The sequence below is a fragment of the Manacus candei genome, unplaced genomic scaffold (assembly GCF_025592945.1).
Source record: "Manacus candei isolate 608988 ecotype Guabito, Panama unplaced genomic scaffold, ASM2559294v1 h1tg000005l, whole genome shotgun sequence".
In the NCBI taxonomy this organism is placed as follows: Eukaryota; Metazoa; Chordata; class Aves; order Passeriformes; family Pipridae; genus Manacus; species Manacus candei.
Genome location: NW_026138053.1, coordinates 22,779,156 through 22,796,928, shown reverse-complemented (window position 1 = coordinate 22,796,928; position 17,773 = coordinate 22,779,156). Strand labels below are relative to the sequence as shown.

Genomic DNA, 17,773 nt, shown 5'->3' with positions numbered 1-17,773 from the left:
GTCATTCATTGCACGGTTCCTGGCACCACTCGTGCCATCCACTGACAGAACTACACAAACAGAAATAAATAAGTTGAGTAAACTGTACATTCATCTTAAAATCATCTCTTAGCTAAAAAGTTAAAAGGAGCCATTTCTAAGGGCTTTACTTTTCAGGGAGGGGGAGTGGGGAGAAAAAAACCAAAGGAAAAAGGCACATTAACCAAGGAACTCAGTGTGACTTTCATTTATTGTCAGCAGTTTTTCAGGGCAGGGATGAGCTCTGGAACAATCACTTACACCACTCTTGGCCTCCAGTAGCACGCCAGCCCCATCCCACCCTTCACCACCATCCCGCTGTTCCTCTCTCCGGGAGCGGTGGCACGCACCACAGCTGGGCATATTGCTTGAGTGCAGGCCTCACCCCTGCAGGTTTTGGCACAGACTGGGAAGGAGCATCCATGGCAGGAGCTCAGGTCCCCCGGGCTCTCGCTGGCTGTGCAGCAAGTGCCTGCCTTCTGGCAAAAGCAGCACTGAGGTACTTATCCATGGTACTGGGGAAGCAGCGACTCCTCGCACAGGGTCCAACACACCACAAATTGCCTTTGTCTCCTTCCATCCCGTTACCAGGTTGTATCATCTTCCCAGTTCAACTCCTCTTCTTCACCCCAGCCTGTAGCTTCAGCCTAGAATCACATAAAGTTATCAAACATTAAGGCATGTGGACTGTACTTGTGTGCTTAGCACAGCCCCAGGAGCCAGGCAGGAGCCCGTGTGGCTTGGGATGGCAGATCATTCATCCACAATGCCAAAATGCCAAAAATAAAGTGCCAGTAGTTGCAGTTTTTGGTCTTAAAGAACTTTAAGCTACAACAGGAAACTCCTTAAGACAAAAACAAACTTAAGGGGGAGAGTCTCACACTTCTTCCCTAAAATTAATGCAAGAACTGTTTGTACCAAAACCACTTTCCATTAAAAAAGAATGCTATAAATTAATTATTTCTTTCCCCCCAGGAAACAGCCATTTTCCTGCTGTATTCTAACACTGACACAGCACTGACTGCACTAGTGAGTGACTTTCCTCCCTGCCCCACAAAATGTGGTTGAGATCGTGACAGTGCTTCTGTCACAGGACACTGTGCCATTTTCAAATGTTGTAAACAACTGCAGTTTACATCCCAGGCCGCTCTCCTCCTGCTCCCTGCTACCCTTGGGTACCTCTCTTGAGGCTGAATGAGCAAAACAACTTAAGTCAACACCTATTCCCTAACAAAGGGTACAGAGTCAGGTGGGAGTGTTGGGAGTCTTGCCACCCCTGCTAGGAAACAGCAGCAGTCTCTGGAGTCTCCAGGAAGTGGCTACAGGGATTTACCTGATTTCTTAAAAAAAAATAAATAAATTATAACCCCCTTGATTCTCTGAAATAGAGAAATGTTTCAGCTATTCTTCCATGAAAATACAGCACCCAGAAAACTTTACTCTGTAATCCAGAGGTTCTGCTTTTCTGGTTTTTAATTGACAACTCTTTTAGGTTTTCCTAGAAGAACCAAGAGCAACAGTAAGTCCTGAGCACCCTCTGTGCTTGAAAGGCCCTTCTGCTGTTGCTGGGACCATGCCTACTCAGCAGCCAGGATCCAGCCTTGTTAAGATTCTCCCTAATGAAGTGTAGGATTCCTGCATCCAGGATACAGCAACACAGAGTAAAGCTGGAGTTAAAACTCCTTAGTCAGTACTTCTGGTAGTATACAAGTTGAGTCCATTCCCTCACTCTTACTTAACACAGCCCTCTTGCTGCTGTATGAATGGCCCACTGAATTCCCTGGTGCCTGCTAAGGCAGAGCTCAGCATCCTGTAGTCACAGGGAAGGACTCATCTGTAGGGCCTGTGCCCCTGATCCCTGCTCAAGTGTCCACCACCCCACTAAGGGGCTGGCTGGTGCTACAGCTCTGTGTGTGCTGTGTGGGCTTTGGGATCCTCTCAAGGGTGCAGTCACTGACACCCCCTGCCTGGAGCCTCTTACCTCAATCCCATCAGCTGCTGCAAATTTGGATGAAAACAGCACGTTCTGGGAGGCACCCGAGGGAGTGGGATCGACTGCTTCTGTTCTGGCCTCAGGTAAAATCAGGAGAGCAGAAGAAGGTTTAATGTCTGGGATCATGTCAGCAAACCAGTCCAGCTCAGGGTCTTGCACGGGTTTCCTCTTCACTTTGATCGTGAACTCTTCTCCCAGGCCGTTCTCTGATGAAGACTTCAACCTTTCCTGAGAGGTTGGTTTTGGCAGCACAGTTTGTTCCATTTGGTCCTGGTGGTCCCACTTGTCATTGTTCCAGCTGTTCCCAGGGCAGGACTTTGTGGGGGGACTCAGTCTGAGGCTTTTGAATTCCTTGCTCAGTTGATGGGTACCTGGCAGAGGCCTCGGCCTTCCAACTGCATCAGCTTGTGTCACAGTGAGGCAGTTCCCTGAGGGCAATTTAGGACTGGGGCTCCTGGGCTCAAAGTCATCCCAAGGCTTCTCATCTACATCATGATCAGCAAAATAAGGTCCCATACTGCCCTGCAGCTCTCGGGGCTGAATTTGAATGTTCACAGTTTTCTCAGTGTCTGTCTCCTCTGGCTCGCTCCAGTCTGGCCACTCCTCTGCTGGCTTTTCAGAGGTAGTCAAAGAGCTCCTGCTATTCAGTGTAGTCATGCTTCCAGGAATTCCATTCAGGGAGGGCTGAGTGCCTTGCTCACCTGTGGAAGACAAAGATGTTACATACTCATTTCGAGAGAGCAAGTGCAGAAACAGAGTTGTCCCTAAAGCTCCTTGAGATCACGGGCAGCACCTGGCATGGGAACCAGCCAGTAAGTGGCTGGAAAGAAAGCTCTCAAATGAGAAAGCCTTGACATCTTCCTGCTTGTAAAGGAGGGAATTCACCTCCAAGCCCTGGGGCAATACACTGCCAGCTGATGAGCAACAGGTGACTGAGAAAAGGCCATGGAAGGAACTAGAGTTGGCTTGGCCTGTCAGAATGAGCTGACCTGTAAATCCAGGGTATCTGCTGTGATATCTGCTGTGAGGGGGGTGAAAGCACATCACAGAACCTGCCCTAAGGAAACAAACTCAAGGCCACACAGCCAGTCTGTGTATCTCTGCTTCCCAGACAGCTATTCCCTAGGATGTCAAGGGTCACACTCTCCTTCCATCACTGTTGCCTTCTGTGGTTCACTGAATCTTTCAGATCAGTACTTGGGGAAAACTAACATTTTTCAAGCAACACTTAATTTGTGGAACACTTGATTTCCAAGAAGGAAGCACTAGGACTAGGTTTTACCTGTCTTTAAAGCCAGGGGATTGTCTTGTCGCCCAGAAAGCTTCTTGACAGGTACATTTCCAGAGATGGGGAACAAGCTGGAATTGCTCTTCAAGGGCCGGGAGGTTTGATTTCTCTGATTGCTCACAACGTGACTGGGGGAATCTGCCAGGAGAAAAGAAAAGGAAGGACACAAGTCCACAAGGTGTGTTGTCAGTCTTAGCTTAAACTCCCCCCAGCATTGGAATGTTCTTATTTACACTGAAGCCTGGCACAGCAATCCGACAGCTGCACCTCCTGATCCATGGATAACACAATACTCCTCTGTTCCTGCTGCCTACAACTCTTGCCAGTACAAAGTTATGGCAACTGTACATGGTCAGTCTTTGCTGAGATGTTCTTTCAAAAAATACACAATGAACAAAGTGATTATGATCAGAGCAGATGCTTTAAAAATGCTGTCTGCCAGCTGGCTGGATCCAAAATCCCAACTGCTGCACTCCATGGCATCACAAATCCCCCGGTACCTGCCTCTTACAAAAGCACTACACTCAGTCACGACAACTCCAAGCATAAACAAACTCATGACTCTACACAAACCCTCCTCCATGCCTGGGCACAGGCACAGCAGCTCCCAGGAATGAGAATCTCTACCCTGAAGGCTGCCCTCCTGTCACACCTGAGGTGAGGGGGGGTGGTGGGCAGTCAAGGCCACGCTCTGGAGCTGCCCAAGGCATGTTTGAAGGACAGCTTGGCAAGCATCCAGCTGCAGTTCATGCTGGGGAGCTGCAGGCTCTGGTCAGCAGGGGTGCTGAGTCACCTGGGCCGTGTGGGGCCCTGTTGCCACCACCTCAGAGTGGCACAGCTCAGGCCAGCGCTGCACCTACTCCCACAGGGCTCACCTGTGTTCCCAGCTGTGCCTGCCTGGGCTGGGCATTACCAGTGCCACCAGAGACATGAGGCCATGGCACTAGAAAGGACTGCAAGGAACAAACAGAAACCCCCCTCCCCACAGTGCCCTTGATAAAGGGCACATCCTTTGAGGGGCTTAAGCACACAGCTCGTTAAGTCTCATGTGTCCAGCTTCTAGTGCTGCTTTTTGCAGGTTATCACTCACTGCTGAGGACAAAGGTGGGTTTTTTGTTGTTTATCAGTAGTTAAATCTAATTTTAAATATATTCTGAAAAATAAACCTGGTTTCCACATGCAATCCAAAGGGGTTTGTTTACTACAGTCTACTAAAATGATGTAAAGAAACTAATGCAGTGAGCCATCCACAGATTTTAATAAAGGGTGGTAGCTGTCAGTACACACACAAACAGGAAGCAAACATTTATACTTAAATTGATCTGTCATGCATTTCATTTGGTCTCTGTATGTCTAAAGTAGCACAAGTGCTGATTCTTCCCTCCAGTTACAAACATCCTTATGTTTCAATATCCAGAAAAGCTTTCCCTTAGTATACTTGGTTCCAAGTTATCTAGCAGGTGCAGGGGCTACTGTCTTCACTTGGATTAGCTGAAAAGCCTCCAGAGAGCTGATAAAATAGGGAAGTTCGTATTCCTTTTCCAATCTATGAATAGAAATTGGGGGAAGAAGGTGAGATTTACTATTTTTAAAAACAGGAAGGACAAAGGGAATATTAAAACAACTGTCTGTATAAGTCCTTTAGAAGGGCTCTACAGTTTTTCCACCAAAGACAAACACACACTCAAACACTCTATTTCCTTTCTCCTTTACTTACAGGGATTCTTAAGAGGAGATTTAAATTTTCCCCCATATATTTCCTATATTTAAAATACTTTTATGTAACCCTTCTTCTGATATCAATTCTGCATCTACAAATAGCACCTAACTTAAAACTGAATTTTGGCTGCAAATTAGCTTTTTCTGCAATTAACCTGTCACCAGCAATGGATTCATCATCCAAGAAATTCTGCCTACGCTGCTTGGACAGAACGGGCAAGAATCCCAAGGACACTCTGACCGTGTCTTTTACCTTCTGGGGAGAGATCAGCAGTTTTCATGAAACTTGGTGCAGAGCTTTTGAAAATCTTGGTTCTCTCTCCACCTACAACCACTTCAGGCCCGAGCAGGGACACGAGCACTGCCAGGCTGTGCAGCGTTATCGCCACGATGGAGTCGCTGGTGTCTCGAAGGCCCAGCAACACCTGCAGCAACAACACAGTGATGTTACCAACAACAGCAATTCTGCTTTTTCACCGCCTTCCCCTTTAAATGTTACACATTCAAGGTAGCACACTTAATTTCTGACCCCCCCCCCAGCTCTCAGGAGATGGATGTAGCATAAAATCAGCCTTCAACTTCATGCTACAAGCTAAAGAGGGTGGCTGATCCCAGTGCCTGGATGGGGCTGGACCAGATGATTTTTAAGGTCCCTTCCAACCCAAACCATTCTGTGATTCTGTGAAACCCTAGGATATACCACCTATCAGTCTGCTGTTCTTAACCTGTGGCAATATGATGTTTTTCAACTCCTCCCGGGAGAACAGCTCAGCGTAGGCGTGGATGTGGGACAGCAGCACCATCCGGACGTGCTCCTCGTGAACCTCAAACAGCTTCAGCAGCACAGGGATGACGTGTGCCTGGAACAAGGCTGGTGACAGGAGGCAGCTGGTCTGGCTCTCTCCAGTTTGCTCTAGGGAAGAAAGGTGGAGATGGGAAAAGGCTGCTTCAACAAGGAGAGACAGCTCATCCAAAAGCTCCTGACTGAGAAACCATCACAGGTGAGGGTGACAGCGTCGCTCCACTGCCAGGTCTGAGGCTGTGTCAGCTGCCAACACAGCTTACTTGTGTCAGAGATGGGAGAGAGGGGAGGAAACAGTGCCACTGTCCATTGCTCCATGGCTCTGGCTCCAAACACGGAAGGTCAAACAGTCTTGAAAGAAGCTTTGCTTGACTGAAACACCAGTAGCTATTTAAATAACTTTCAAGCAACTTTAAGAGAAGGCAGGCAAAGAGCAGGAACAGAGATAGCTGGGGACAAGACACAGTGAACACCTCTCACAGGAGAAAGGAGAGGAGACTGAGTGCCCTTAGAGGTGAACGAGTGCAGGGACAGAAGGAAAAAGGGCAGGCAGGGGAAAAGTGAGAAGAGGGATATGCAGTGAGATCCTGGGGTGGCAGGGTGGGGTGACACATAAACCTGGGAGAGAGCCCAGGCCTTTCCTAATTCTTCTCCCAGCATCAGCAGAACAGTGGAAAGTACTGCAAACAAGGAAGCACAGATAACTGTCCTTTCCAGTTCTGTATGTTACAGGATTTGGTCTGGTTAAAGAAACACCACTGTTCCCTTGATTCAATGAAACAACCACTCTGAATCCATGCCAAACTTGTCAGTAATAATTGTGACGACAAAGTATTTAAAGGTCACCTTTCTTTGGGCCCAGCAGATGAGGAAGAAAACTCTTGACAGCTACAGGTTCTGCAAACACGAGCTGATTGAGTAGAAGAGGCACCAGCCGTGATGCTATCAGCTCCTCTGACAAGCCAGCCACCCTGTCCAGCAGGAATCTGCATTCCAGGAGACAGCAATTAGTATCAAGGCAGCTTTCCATGCATTTATGGCTGATTCCCTTAATATCAGTTTCCCCTTTTTGTGTCTGATTCATCTCCTAGAGACAGTGACCCAGGGCAGCCTCTCCCTGTGCCTGGGCTCTGACCTACATGGACAAGGCTCTGCTCCTGCCTGGGGCTTCAGGCAAAGATAACACAGACCAGGAGCCAGAGCCACATCCTGTCAAACCCCACACCCGGATCACAGGCTGGCACAAGCACATCCAACTGGCACAGGAAGCTGCTGGGGCATCAAACTGCCTCAGAGCTGGCACCTCCCATGAAGAGCTACAGTCAAAACTGCAGCAGGGAGCCTTCCTCTCACCCCACACCCTGGTGCATCACAAGAAGTTTCCTACTGCTTTGGGAAAGGCTGTTCTACCCACCACCCAAGGGAAGTTTCCCTTGCACAAAGGAATCCCATTTTGAAAACACTTCCATCTGATGCATTTTAGAGGTGGCCAGAAGAGTGTGGAATGGGTTTATTTATTTATGCCACAGAATTTAATTCTATGCAACTGCTTGTGGGATTTTTGTTTTTAAAATATCATGAACAGTTACTGCTTTTCTCTAGGCCTGGAGGAGATGAAGAGAAAGGTGCACATGCTGTGAAGGCCCCTCTGCCTGATAAAGGGGCAGCACTGCCCTATCTTGAAGCCAAGTGTTCGTTCCCTCCCTCAGCAAACACTGCTGACACAGAGATAGTGGGAACCGTTCTGAATGCTCCTGCTCAGATCCCCTTTCTCCTCTTACTTCCTCCACTCAAGCCTCAAACTAGGGAAAAACAAGTGCTGGTGGCCACAGAAGTATAAAACAGGCAGGAAGATAGCTCTGTAACAACACCAGGGCTCTTTTACGTGGAAAAAAAAGGAAAAACCCAGCTTCTCCCCCTTTCAGGCCCAGGTAATGCCATGATAACACAGAAGGTTCCCTTATAGAAAACTTCTTGGGGAACAGCTGGATTTCCTGCAGGATGCTTCACGACTGCAGCCAAGACACCCACTACAGCTTCAGCCAGGCAGGGCTGGCACCACAGGATTAATTCATCCAGCAAGTCTTATTGCAAACTCTCTGACTGGCAGGCACGTTGCCCAGCAGGTACTCCTCCCAAACACCAAACCACTCACAAAGAACTGGGAAAGGAGGAGGTGAAGAGCTTTCTCTTTGATGCAATTGTTACTTTGCCTGGAGTACCCAAAATGGTACAAAGCAAACAAAGTTCTGCCAAAGCAACCAAAATCTGCCAGCTGAGGAGGTACCTCTAGGCACAAGCCCTCCCAGGTCCCCCCCAGTCCATTTGGCAGAAGTATGTCTGAAACAAAAAGCTTCCAGATTACACTTCGTTCACTTACTTGAAAAACTCAGTTTTTTCCTCCTCAGACTTTAGTGTTAAGGTCTTCAGAAAATTCACAACTTCCAGAAAATCATTCCTAAACACAAAGACATAGGTTGGCAAGTGATGCTTAAACCATCCACAATGAAGTGACTGCAAATCCCCACCATTCATTCAGCAGAGGGAACTACACAGAGGGAACTACACACCATTGTTGATCTGGTGGATCAACAATGCCAGCGTGGAGGTGAGACCTGTAAGCTGCTGCTCAGCACCTCACTGGGAAGGCTGGTAACAATTTCTTAATTTAAGGAGTCTCTTTGTCAAAGATCCCTGTAAGAGACAGGGATTAAATCTGCACTTCCATCCTACACCTTCTCCAAAATAACACTCTGCAAGACAGAAATAGGCAGTGTCAAGACCAAGAAAGGCCTCATACCTCTGTCCTTACCTGAAGAACTCGTGAGACAATAAGCTGGACAGTGGTGGACGACACTTTGGGTCTGGGTTTAGCAGTGTGCAGCGCAAGGTTTGCTGGAAGCTGGAGAGAATATCTGCTGAAACTGAAATCCAGAGCACCTACAGTTAGATTTCTCTCTCAGTGCTGAACTAGATACCTTTAGGAGTCCCCCACCCTCCCCAAAATTTATTTTTCACACTAATTTATAGCAAAATTGCAAAGGGGAGGGAAAAATAGCACTTCCATTTCTCTTCCTAAGCTGTCTGGCCATTGGGGCTCCAAGGAGTGCTACTGTCCTCCCAAGAAGCTTCCTGCTCCCTCTCTGCTGGAAGGTGGCAGCCCCTGCTCAGCTGTGGCACTCGAGACCCACGTGCCACATCCACACCCCTGGGAGAGGCAGCTGGTAGGGCAGAACCGGAGCAGGTTTGGGAATGCTTGTGGCACGTGGGCTGGTGACCTCCAGCCACACCTGACCACGTCCAAACGCAGGAAAAAGGGAACACAGGAGAAGCCAAGGCCTGCATTGAGCCCAGCAAACACAAAGAACAGCACTGGCCACTGAAGCCATGGCACTGCTGCCAGCTGCCACAGAAGGTGAATGGCTCGACACACACAAGGAATGAGCCACAGAGGGCTGTCCACAGCAAAATGAACAGGTGTCATTCCTCACCCTGGTCATTGAGGACAGTCAGGAGATTTTCAACTGTTGTTCCAAAGGCATAGGCATCCCTCGCGTGCCCGTAGCTGCTGGGCAGGATTTTGAAATCTGCAGACTGAAAATAAACCCAAAAAAAATCAGCAAAGCAGGAACTTAATGAAGTACTTGGTAATTTCCAAGAGTGTCTATTCCCACCCCCTGCCATATACAGTCTCCAGTTCTTTTTATAGCACCAAAGCACACCCTGTAAGTAGAATATTATGCTAAAAAAAACTGCACTGGGGAATTTATAACCCAAAGGAGCAACTACATCACAATGGAACAACTCCTCAATGGATGCTGGCAGGCAACAGCTTTCAGCATTTCTATGGAAACAGGTGATAATTAGAGAGTGAAAGAGTGTTCCTTCAGCATAAGCAACTCCAAGGATTCTCAATGGGTAGGAAGTGACTAATGGGTGGAAAAAAGGCTGTTAGAAGAGCTCCATAGCCATGGGACTGCAGTGATCTGGGCAATCTCAGCAACTACTCTGTCATTTTTGCATGGCTTTGGTGACTTTGAAGCATTAAAGTTGCAACACAAAGTGTTGGAAAAATATTCCCTCTGCCTAACACCATTCCCAAAACAGGGATGGGACAGAAGAGGGGAAAAGGAAATGTCAGATATTATCCAAGAGTCACTTCCATGCCATTTAGGCATAAGGAAATAAAACATATGAATGCAAATATATATCCTGAACATCACACTTTTTTATTTGTTGCCAGCAGGACCTTCCTGGAGCAGGTGCTGTTACTCTGTTACTCACCATCTCCTCGCAGGGGATGCACGACTGGTCTCGTACGGACCTGACCTGACAGAGGAACTGGAAGGAGAAGAAGAGGGACATGAGCTGCCTCCCTCACTCACCTGTGCCAAGCAGCAGAGCAGGGTGTCCCCACGGGCCAGGGCTCAGGGGTGGAAGGAGCTCTGCCCCTGCCCCTTCCACTGGCACCCAGGGCAGGCTGTGCTTGGCTCTGCCCGAGGGGAGATCCCAATGGAGCAGGTGGGAAGCACCAAGCTGACAGGAAGCAGCTTCAGGGCCTCACAGCCAACTCGTTGTGAAGGGTTTGTAGATCCTCTGGGAGAAAAGGCAATGTGCATCTGTGACACAGTGCCAGGCTGCAGCAGGGACTCTGCACAGCAGGCAGCAGGAATAAACCAGGAATTGTTCTGCTAATATGCAGATAAGATGCCAGCAGCAAAAGCTAAGGAGGCATTTAAATTATTTTCCTTATTGATTAATTTAAACCTGGATCTTTCAGCTTCACACTAAAGCTTTTTTTTTTTTAATTTGTTTTTCAGTAAGTCCAGAGGAGCAGAGATTTCTCTCTCTTCAGCCAGCAGTGTCCCTTAGAAAAGTATCTATTTTTGGTTAATGGGGAATTAATTTGTGTAGATATTGTAGTTTATAGTTATGGTGTCCTTAGAGGAAAGATTCAGGACAGAGCTGGAAGTGAACCAACACATTTAATAGTAAATCCAGCTAAGTGGAAGGACTTGGGCCTTCGTGTTCATAGATGGCCAGTTTCCAGAGGCCAGGAATCCTCTCCTGGGCATCCGAGGGTGCACTTGGCTTGGCTCTTACCTCTGGGGTGGCTTCACTGAAGTTACAAACTGTTTCCATTCCTCCCAGCTTCCAGTGCCCATCCTCACTCACAAACACGGATGATAAACAGACATTGTTATGTGTTAGGTTTCCCTAGAACACAGAAAAAAAAAAGAATAACAGACTTGGGATAGATGGAGATGTAAAATCTTAACCAGTGCTAAGTAGGTGCTGTGAAGGGCTGAGGGAAAACTGCCAAAAAGCACAGTTCCAAAAGTCCTCTGGGATTTGGTAGGTGAGTAGCAGGTGCCAGGCAGGAGGACCAGGGGTTCAGAGCAGACAAAGACCTGATTGTCACAGCCCCTGCAACAAAACTGTAAATCCAGGGAAGTTCTCCAACTGTGAACACAAAGCCCCAGAGCTACAGTCTGAGCTGGGATTTAACTCCAGTCCTGGACAAACACACAGTGCTCAATGAGGGGAGCAGTGACACCAATCTCTGACACGGGGTGACAGCTGTAAACAAATGCCAAGGCTGAGCAATCTCATCTCCCTAAAGCAAGCAGCACTGCAAGCAGATTCATGAACTGAGAACTGCTTGCTTCCTTACTTCCAAACCCCACAGCACTTTCAACTACCCTTCCTCCCACAAAGCAGCCAATGATTTTAGCAGTTTCAGCCTAAAAGAACTGTGGGGCACGTGCCTGCTTTTTGGGAGGAATCAGAAACGACTCGCCCAGACAAGCCCAGGTGCTCTCCTGTCCCATTTCATCTGCCTCCCTCCAAAGCCTGCTGGCTGCTGCCAGGGGTACCTACCCTGTCATGGAGGAAGATGAGTGCCAGCAGCACATCGTAGATCCCTGCACAGATTTCGGCAGAAGAAAGTGTCTCCAGGACCAGCTCCAGAGGCTTCACCCGCTCTGTAACCAGGTGGATCCCATTTGCTTCCACGGTGCAAGAGAGGAAGCGCAGAAGGCAAGGATGGCGCAGGGTTTTCAGGTGCTTCCAGAAACAAAGGCATCTGTTAGATCTCACCTGGGGCAGCTCCTCTGGCTGCAGAGCTCAGTCCTGTACTCTGAGCCGTGTTTCCTCAGTGAATTTAGACAGCCCATCCCTGCTCCTCCCCAAGCACCCAGCACACTCACTCACTGCAGAACTTGTTATGATACATTGAAACAGAGTCATAGAAAGGCTTGGGTTGGAAGGGACCTTAATAGAGATCATCTCATTCCACTCCCTTGCCATGGGCAGGGACACTTTCCACTAGGCCAGGTTGCTCCAAGCTCTGTCCAACCCTGCCTTGAACACATCCAGGGATGGGGCAGCCACAGCTTCTCTGGGCAACCTGTGCCAGGGCCTCACCGCCCTCTTAGGAAGGAATTTCTTCCCGGTATCTAATCTAACCCTACCCTCTGTCAGTTTAAAGCCATTCCCTTGTCCTGTCACTACAGGCCCTTGTAAATAGTTTCTTTTTATCTTTCTTGTCAGTTCCCTTCAGTTACTGGAAGGAAAAAGTCTTACACAGAATAAAAGAAAGTCTCAGTCATAATAAAAATGGTATTTTGGGTGGATCCACCCAAGAAAGACCCTCTGACTTACATGTGCAGGAAGAGCCCAGCCCTCTGCCAAGGCAGGCAGGTACTGCTGTGTGGCCATTGCTTCCCACACTGCTGGCATCGCACAGCACACCATGAGCTCTGCAGCTGCCAAGCCCTCCTGCCCCCCTGCACTGCCACGGTCAGCTCCCACCTCTTCTCCCGCCCTCCCGCCCCAAGGTCTGACCCCTGCACACCAATTCCCACCCTCCCAATAAAAGGGAGGGACAGCTGTGACAAGTCTGTCCCAGGCAGGCTCCAGTACCTTGGCAGCTTTATTAACCTTATCTTCGTTCTCCCGCTTGTACACGAACACGGAGGCGCGTCTGCCATCCTGCAGCACGGCCGGGCAGACGGTGTGTCCCGTGGGCAGCGTGAACGGCGGCTCCTCCAGAGTGTAGCTCTTCAGAGCGCTGTTCTCCGAGCCCATCCCTTGCACAGGTTCCCTCCTGACCACCAACAGGCCTTTGGGGGAAGGAGGACCTTTTTCAGACAGATTCAGTTCCGGCGGGCGCTGTCTAGTTCACCTCCAGAGCATTTTCTGCAAAAGATGAAACAGCCATGAAGAACCTCCTCCTCCTTCAGCTTAAGGGCAAGAATAAAATCACCAATGTTTACTTTGAAAAGGAAACCAAATGTCCACAGAAGGGTTCAGATCAGCAGGTGAGCAGCTCTCAGCTCTGGGGCTTGGACTGTGCTGGCACCTGTGCCAGCATCACCACCAGCTCTGACACACAGTGCAGCATCCACAACTGATCCCTGACCTGGCTGCCAAGCTGAGAACCCACCAAAAGCAGGATCCACAACACACCCAGTCACAGACACCTACTGCAGGTGCTTAATTCAGATTAAGCACAGTCAGCAGTTAGGAACTGTGACTGCCACCACCTCGGGGCACAAGGAGCCCCTGGCCTTCTTAAAAGCACCATTCTTCAATTCTCCAAGCCAGGGGGGATTCCAGAGAAGGAGGAAGGATTTCAGGAGGTTACCTATAGCCAGGTAACCTCCTCCAGCAGCACACTTTTCCCCCTGATTACCTTCTCTCCATCTGACAAATATTCCATCTGCCTGCCAACCCTTCCTTCCTCCCACAGCCTGTCAGGAAGAGGCTGACACAGATTTCTGTGCTGTTTCCTTGCATACAAAACCGGTAAAACAAACACGCTGATTGCAGAGGCTCTTTTGCAAAACACTGACCAAGCACATGCTCCGTCATCAGGCTTGTGATCACGGGCCACAGGCGAGACCCTGGAGCGGTCTGCACGCAGGAGTCAGCAAACCTTCATCGGGAATCAGGAGAGAGCAGCACCTGAGCTTTTGGGAAAAGTGGAGGGAAAACTGACCACTCCCAAGCATTTTGTCAGGGGTGGATCTGCACCTTTTCAGCACTAATTCCTTTAACAGAATTTTTGTGAACTCCTTGGCACAAAAATATTCCTGCTGCCCCTCTCCAGTCAGAATCTGGAAGCCCTGCCCTGGCTCCCCCTGGTTAACCCTCCTCACCTGTGTGCATCACCACCAGCTGCTGCTCCTGGGCACAGTCCAGGGCATTTCTCTGCATTCTCTGCTCTTCCCAGCTGTGCCTCATTTGCTTGTTCTACTCCAATGATTTCTCAGATTTCACCCAAGACACCTGAAAGTCCCCAAGTATCTGGTCTGACCTGGTGCCTCACGTTCCTCCAAATACATATGAACATATTTGACTTCAGAGACACCCGCAGAATGTGGGTTCTGTTCAGGAACAGAATCACAGAATGGTTTGGATTGGAAGGGACTTTGAAGATCATCTCATTCCAACCACCCCTGCCATGGGCAGGGACACCTTCCACTAGCCCAGGTTGCTCCAAGCCCCATCCAACCTGGCCTTGGACACTTCCAGGGATGGGGCAGCCACAGCTTCTCTGGGCAACCTGTGCCAGGGCCTCACCACCCTCACAGGGAAGAATTTCTTTCATATATCCAACCTAGATTTCCCCTCTTTCAATTTGTACCCATTCCCCCTTGTCCTGTCACTACAGTTCCTGACAAAGAGTCCCTCTCTGGCTTCCCTGTAGCTGCCTCAGACACTGGAAGGTGCTGTGAGGTCTCCACACAACCTTCTCTTCTCCAGGCTGAACAGCCCCAGCTTTCTCAGCCTGTCTCCATAGGGGAGGTGCTCCAGTCCCCTTATCAACTTCATGGCCCTTCTCTGGACTTGCTCAAACAGTTCCATATTCCTTCTTTACATTGAATATCATAACATCAGAGTTATTTCATAACTGATCTCCCTGAGTGCTGCTCTGTGACAGACAGCTCCAAACACACATCCCCCTCTCCAGACAACCTCCTCTCAACGAGGAGCCCAGCAATTCTCAGGATCAAACACTGAGCACCTTCACACAGCCAAGTGACAACAGCAGCCCAGTGAACCACAACCCATGTTTTCCAGCTTTTCTTTTTAGCTACTGAAACTCCAGCAGGCAAAAGCATCTGCCAAGATCTATACCCAGGTGTGGCTAAACCTGGACTCTTGAATGCTGAAGTAAAACATCACTCACACAACCACACTGTGCAAAGACCCACATTTGCTGTATGAGTTAAGAGCACTGCCCACATTATAACCCTTTCACATCTTGTCTTCTATAAACTGTAAACAGGAGCATTAGATGTAGCACACAGCACACCCTGGAATGGAGATGAGCCCGGCAGGGAAAGCCAGAGGGACTGGGAGTTAAGGACAACGTGGGTTTCCTGCCATAAAGAAGTGGAATTGCAATTTACCTTATTCATGGGTTGCTGACACCTGTGCACGGTATTCACCCCAAACACACACGAGCCCTGGCGCTCCACAGCTCAGAGGGAGGCAGTTCCTGGTTTTCCACACGCCTTTTCCGCCACCTCCCAGGCTAGCAGAGCCTCCTGGAAGTGCTCTCGGAGGTGCTGGGGGCTTTGCTGCCAAAGGCAGGGGTTTCCCAAAGTGACACCTGCCAGTGTCCACCCGGACCCCGTACACGCAGAGCTCGAACACCGGCAGGTGGGCGCTCAGCAGCCCGCGGGGAGGAAGCCCGGCTTTACTGCACCTCCCGAAGGACGCCTCTACCGTGGAACCGGGAAGAGCCCGCGTTTGACACCCGGGCTGCCCGGGAACACGGGGTACCGCCGGCTGCGGGAACAGCACGGCCAGAGCCGCCACCGCGGGATGCGCTCCCTGCCCAGCGCCGCGACCTTCAGCCCCGTCGCCCGCCCCGCCCGCGGCTCACACAGCGCGCTCCGGCCGGGCCCGGCGCGGCCCTGCCCACCCCACCCACCGCCCCCTGGCCGGCCAGACCCACAGCAGCCCCCGCCGTGCCCCGCTCCCCGCACCTGCCGGGGCCGGCCCGCGGTGCCGGTGCCGCTGGGCCCGCGGCCGCCGCTCCGACCGCCCGTCCGCTCCGTCCCGGCAGCGCCGCCCCGCGCGCGCCCCCTCACGGCCGGAGGGCGAAGCGCCGTCACCCCGCGAGGGGGCGCGGCCCGCGAAGCGGCGGCGGCCATTTTGGGTGAGGGCGAAGCTGCCCCGGGGCGCCTTTGGAATCATGGAGTCACAGAATCGTGGAGCCGTCAGGGTTGGAACAGACCTTTGGGATCGTCCAGTCCAGCCGTTCGCCTGGCACTGCCACTGCAGCCCTTAAACCACATCGCCCAGCGCTAGATCCAGACACCTCTTAAACAGCTCCAGGGATGGTGACTCCACCACCCCTTGGGCTGCCCATTCCAATGTCTGGCCACCGAACAGTGAAAAAACTTTTTCTAGTATCTAATATGAATCTCATCTTAAGGCCATTTCCTCTTGTTCTCTCACTGCAGGCCCGGTAGAAGAACCCGGTCCCCACCTCCCTCCACCCTCCTGCCAGGGAACTGTAGAGAGCACTGAGGTCCCCCTTGAGCCTCCTCAAGACTGAACACCCCCAGCTCCCTCAGACGTTCCTTACCAGACATGTTTTCTAGAACTTTCAGGACACGCCGCAGCACCGCAATGTCCTTTTCAAAGGACAGTTTTAAATGTCCTTGTCGCCCCTGTGCCCTGCCGGCTCTGCCCACAGCCCCAGTCCCTCCCGTCCGCCGGGCCGTGTCCTGGGCTCATTTCCTACCAAGTTCCAAGTGGCTGCCACAGGGCACCCAGCGCCACCCTCCCTGCCAGCCCAAGGACCAGGGCCGGCAGGGTGGGAGCAAGGCAGGTGGTCTGTCTGACACAGTCGGCAGTGCACCTCCTGTGCGAGGAGATCCATTTAATGCCATTAAAACTAATTGCTCTCCGCGCTGCAGCGTAAAGTGACTCCGGGGAGAGATTTCACGTGAGTGTTTTGGACAGCAGAGTGAAGGTTGAAAGGAATGACTCCAGAGTGGTGGGAGGTCTGGGCTTTTCACACGCTATTTTCGTATCGCCGGTGTTATTCCAGTTTCCTGCAGCGCCAGGACGTGAGGATGTGGTTTGCTCAGTCACTCTGAACCAGCAGCACAGCCCATACGCGTGGCCTCGTCTAGACGCAGATTTAATGGCCAGGGCAGCGTGTTTAACACAGGTGGTCTGGGCTGTGGGAACACCTCGGCTTTCTTTAGTAACTCAACTCCACGGGTTTAACCTGCACTAAGTTTTGTGCTGTCAAATTCAGCATGAACTTTCTAGACTGTATTCTTTAGCAGTACACTTTCCCCACTCCCCATTTCTAGTGAAGTCTTCTTATCCATGGACAGCTTGGATGATGCCAGAGACATGGGGTTGCTGCCCAGTGGCTCGTCTATGCCAAAGTCCCTTTAGCAACAACAAAGCCACAGGACCTGCACAGGAAAAGGGATTCCCTCAGATCCACACCCAAACTCCACTCAGTTGAGCCTCACCATCTGTTCAGATGAGCAAGGAGAATGGATTTCTCCTACGCCTGTGCATGGGGAGGGCTATAAGCTGGCATGTCAAGGTTAACATGGGGACACAGTGCTAGGAGGAGTCCACTTCTCTGGCACAGGCATATGCTGGCAGATGGATGATCTGGGTCTTTTTTAATAAAGCAGGAAGATGATGGGAGAAGGAGGCTGGAGGAAAGTAAAATGGGTCATATGTAGTATGACGTACACTATGACACATGTTAAGGGGTAATATAATGTACACAAGAACAGAAACTACATAAAATTCAGGTACACCACCTCCCTCTTTAAAGGCAGGGAAGATCCAGTCTTTGGCCCAAATGGGACAGTCATGCCAAAAGACCCTGCCCCCGAAGTGAAAAACAAGGGAAACTCTGGACATTCCTCACCACAGTTTACTCAAGGTCTAAGTAAGG

General features: G+C 50.4%; 1 protein-coding gene across 3 annotated transcripts; it reads right to left on the bottom strand.

Moving 5' to 3' along the window:
- Positions 1 to 211: 211 nt before the first annotated feature.
- Positions 212 to 16,532, bottom strand: SCYL3 (SCY1 like pseudokinase 3). 3 transcript variants are annotated; one of them, XM_051806000.1, is made up of 14 exons: positions 16,427 to 16,532; positions 12,745 to 13,020; positions 11,701 to 11,886; positions 10,924 to 11,037; positions 10,105 to 10,161; positions 9,312 to 9,414; positions 8,633 to 8,744; positions 8,201 to 8,278; positions 6,667 to 6,806; positions 5,744 to 5,931; positions 5,272 to 5,443; positions 3,294 to 3,437; positions 2,000 to 2,712; positions 212 to 665 (listed from the first exon to the last, which is right to left on the bottom strand). In XM_051806000.1, exons 2-14 carry the CDS (start codon positions 12,907 to 12,909, stop codon positions 603 to 605), a joined length of 2,235 nt encoding a protein of 744 aa, XP_051661960.1. In that variant the 5' UTR covers positions 12,910 to 13,020; positions 16,427 to 16,532; the 3' UTR covers positions 212 to 602. The 3 variants fall into 3 exon arrangements, with proteins under 3 accessions (XP_051661960.1, XP_051661953.1, XP_051661958.1); XM_051805993.1 differs by lacking the exon at positions 16,427 to 16,532 and adding an exon at positions 15,822 to 15,923; XM_051805998.1 differs by lacking the exon at positions 16,427 to 16,532 and adding an exon at positions 15,240 to 15,662.
- Between the last annotated feature and the right edge of the window lie 1,241 nt (positions 16,533 to 17,773).